This window comes from Phanerochaete carnosa, assembly GCF_000300595.1.
Source record: "Phanerochaete carnosa HHB-10118-sp unplaced genomic scaffold PHACAscaffold_176, whole genome shotgun sequence".
NCBI lineage: Eukaryota > Fungi > Basidiomycota > Agaricomycetes > Polyporales > Phanerochaetaceae > Phanerochaete > Phanerochaete carnosa.
In genome coordinates, this window is record NW_006767803.1 from 1 (window position 1) to 3,044 (window position 3,044).

The 3,044-nt window shown below is 50.3% G+C and overlaps 1 protein-coding gene across 1 annotated transcript; it reads right to left on the reverse strand.

The window, feature by feature from the left end:
• Positions 1-1,528: 1,528 nt before the first annotated feature.
• On the reverse strand, positions 1,529-2,541 carry PHACADRAFT_202232 (uncharacterized protein; the record flags this gene model as incomplete). The annotated part of the gene is made up of 4 exons (XM_007402467.1): positions 1,529-1,686; positions 1,738-1,855; positions 1,967-2,239; positions 2,317-2,541. The coding sequence occupies 4 exons, from the start codon at positions 2,539-2,541 to the stop codon at positions 1,529-1,531; spliced, it is 774 nt and encodes a 257-aa protein (XP_007402529.1).
• Positions 2,542-3,044: the final 503 nt, after the last annotated feature.

The window sequence follows — 3,044 nt, forward strand, 5'->3', positions numbered from 1 at the left end:
CACCAGCATGGCTAAGACATTGAGACATTGAATATTTGCCATTGATTCTACTTGAGTATAATTCATCTACTCAGGTGTCTGAGCCACACTGGTGTCTTAGCCACACTGGTGCTTTTAACCATGCCATTAGAATATACATATGTACAATAAGCAGAATCAATAGCAGATATTTAATATCTCAATGTCTTAGCCATGCTGGTGTCTTAGCCATAACATCAGAATACACCTTTGTACAATTACATTCCATTGCTTTAATACCTAATAATCAGCTAATATGACTTTGGGCAGCTAAGACTAAGGTGGAAAAGTGGTATTATAGGCCAATTCCAACCCAATGTTTGCAAGGTCTTATGCCTTAGTGGTATAGTGTGCTGTGGTTACTTTCAGGCTGCAGGTTTGATTCCTGCCTGCGCCATTTTTTGGGCTTTTCAGTGTCTTAGCCACTCATGGGTGCTTCTGAGTGGCTAGTCTAGTGTAACTTAATAAGTTCCCGTGTCTAGGCCGCCAAACTGAATCAGCTCAATGCCGCGTTCGATGGCCACACCACGAACCGCATTTCGTCGCTCGGTCAGAGGCCGGCCAAGTACGTCGACGCCACACAAAAAAGGGCTCGCTGTCACCAAATATTGTGTGTGCCTTTAACACACTGATTATCAGGTGGCGTCGGCGAGTGGGGATGAGGAGACGGAATATTGGCGGATGCGCATTCTGGAGAGGAGCTGGAGGATATGGCAAATGGGACATTGACGTTTGGACAGAGCCTTCTTCGCGTAGCTTCTCGACGGGTCCTTTGACGCATCTTTGGAAGCTCAAGTGCTGGCCGGCTTGCAGAGGATGCGCAGGCCCCGAAGTCATGATCGTTAGCCGAGACAGTTCCGCGTATCTGTCGAGTGGCGTCGAAGCATTGAAAGGGCAGTTCGTAGGAAGGATGGTCGAATTAATAGAACGAATGGTGTTCTGTTCATGCGTCAGTTTTCATCTCAAAAGTGTGTCATCATATGCGCGCCTCTTGGCCAATTAGGAGGTTCAAGCAGGTGCGCACAAAATGGACGTCTCCTGACAGGCGGACCAGCGAAAAAGCATCAGTAAGCAAAACCGGGCAGTAAAAGCGAGATATGGATCCCACACAGCATGATAATTACCTTTTCACCGGCGCATCAAGTTGTGCTGCAAAGGCTCTACTTGAACACAGTCTCCAGAGCTGCGTCTGACTGGCGGCAGATGTTTGCACAGCCGATTCCCAGCTTCTTCTCCATCAGGCCTTGTCGTTTCCCACAGCTACAGGCAGATTAGTTAGCGACTATTTATCGTGGTACAGAGTAAGAGGATGTCGACTTTACGAAGCATCTCTCATAGCCATCTCCCGCTCAAAAAAAACCTCTAAAGCCGATATTCCCCTCGCCGCAAACAATGACCCGATTTCCGCTATGCTCAGCAATTAAAATATCACACAAACACAATATAGGGATACACTGGTATGTTATAATCCAGTCGTGTTTATCGCAGGCGAAGATGGCGTAAGACACCTTCATGGCATCTTGCCCTTTAGGTCCGAGGGCCGTTCAACAAAACGCATAGCGTTGACGGCAGGTAGACCTTCGTACGAGGCGGCGCTGATAGCTGTAAGCCTGTCTGTGCGCGGATGCTCCACTGCGGAGTCGACCGACCTGACCGCAGCGTTGAATCCTAGGAGAGCACTCAATTAATTTAAATGGATCATTTGAGGTACCGACATACTTTGGCCGCTGCCGGCGGAAGTAATCCTCTGAGCTAACTCTCCCGACGCGCCGGTGTTCGAGCCGTGTCCGTTTATGATGAAGAAAGACTCTTGGCGGCTTCTCGGCAACACTCCGTTCTGACAGGCAATGTCTCAGCGCACTCGATGACAGAGGGCTCTGTCTATTTTCCTGCGCTTGTCTGCCGCCCTCAGACCGCAGGTGAACGCCTTTGTCGAGGTGCTGCCTACATCCTGTGTTCCGGGAGATCTGTCAATGACCATTGTGAGCCGTACATGGTGCGAAGGAGAAAAAGCGATGAGGAGAAAGAACAAGAATGAGATAAGAGACATGCGAGAGGGGAAGTGAGTATTGGATGACATGAACAAATGCAAGGCAACTAGGAACCATGATCCGCCTGCCTCCATCATGAGCGTCAGATATACGGATCGCGTCTGATGGCGGCTGTCCGAGGGAGAGGCCATACAGTCGTCTTGCGGGTAGTATGGTGGGCGCGATGCGCTCTAGGTATCATAGAGAGGAGAGGGAAAGAAATGTCGTGAGTGTATGAAGACCGTGTTCTGCGGTTCTCGGCGCTTACTTTGAATAAATATCCTTCTACATCTGTCACGTCCTCCTCGACCGATGCAGCTTGCTCCTGGGCATAGGTTTGGCCACTGGTGTTTTGGTTCCTCCACATGTGCGCGTGAAGGAAGGCTGAGCCCTCTGTGCTTCTCCTGCTGCGCTCTGGGCTGAGCGCTGGACCCTCATGGCCATGGCCGTCGTCCGAGTGCCCATTGCAACCAGCGAAAGCTGTTCTTGCCATTTGTAGTATTGCTTTGCTTGGTCTTGCTGTCCCGATCGTGCCTCTTCCGGTGCTTATCATCAGCATCCTATTCTCTGACTTTTTTGACCACAGGGGCTCTCTTCTTTCCCTTCTGCTTATCTGTTGGCAGAGCCGTCGATGGATCAGGCAACTCACTCCTCCCAATCCCGACATTATCTTACGCACATAGTGCAGCACGGAAGACCCAGGTGCAGATGTCCAAAGCTAATGCAAGGAGAGCGCATCATAAATGTCTGGCTGCGACAGTGATAATGCATTGGTTGTGGCAGTCAATGTCGAAAGACACCCGGCGCGGCCTGAAGGCATGTTGCATCGGGAGGTTGCTGCGAGAGAAGCCAGCATTTTGCTCTGTTGTACCCAAGCTTTTTTGGTCGAGGGTGAACTGAACAGCGGTGGATACCATTGTACGAGTCGCTTGTCAAACATTGTTGTCTCCAGGTGCTTGATCACTGTGTCCAGAGGTTGCGATGGCTTTCCAGGAC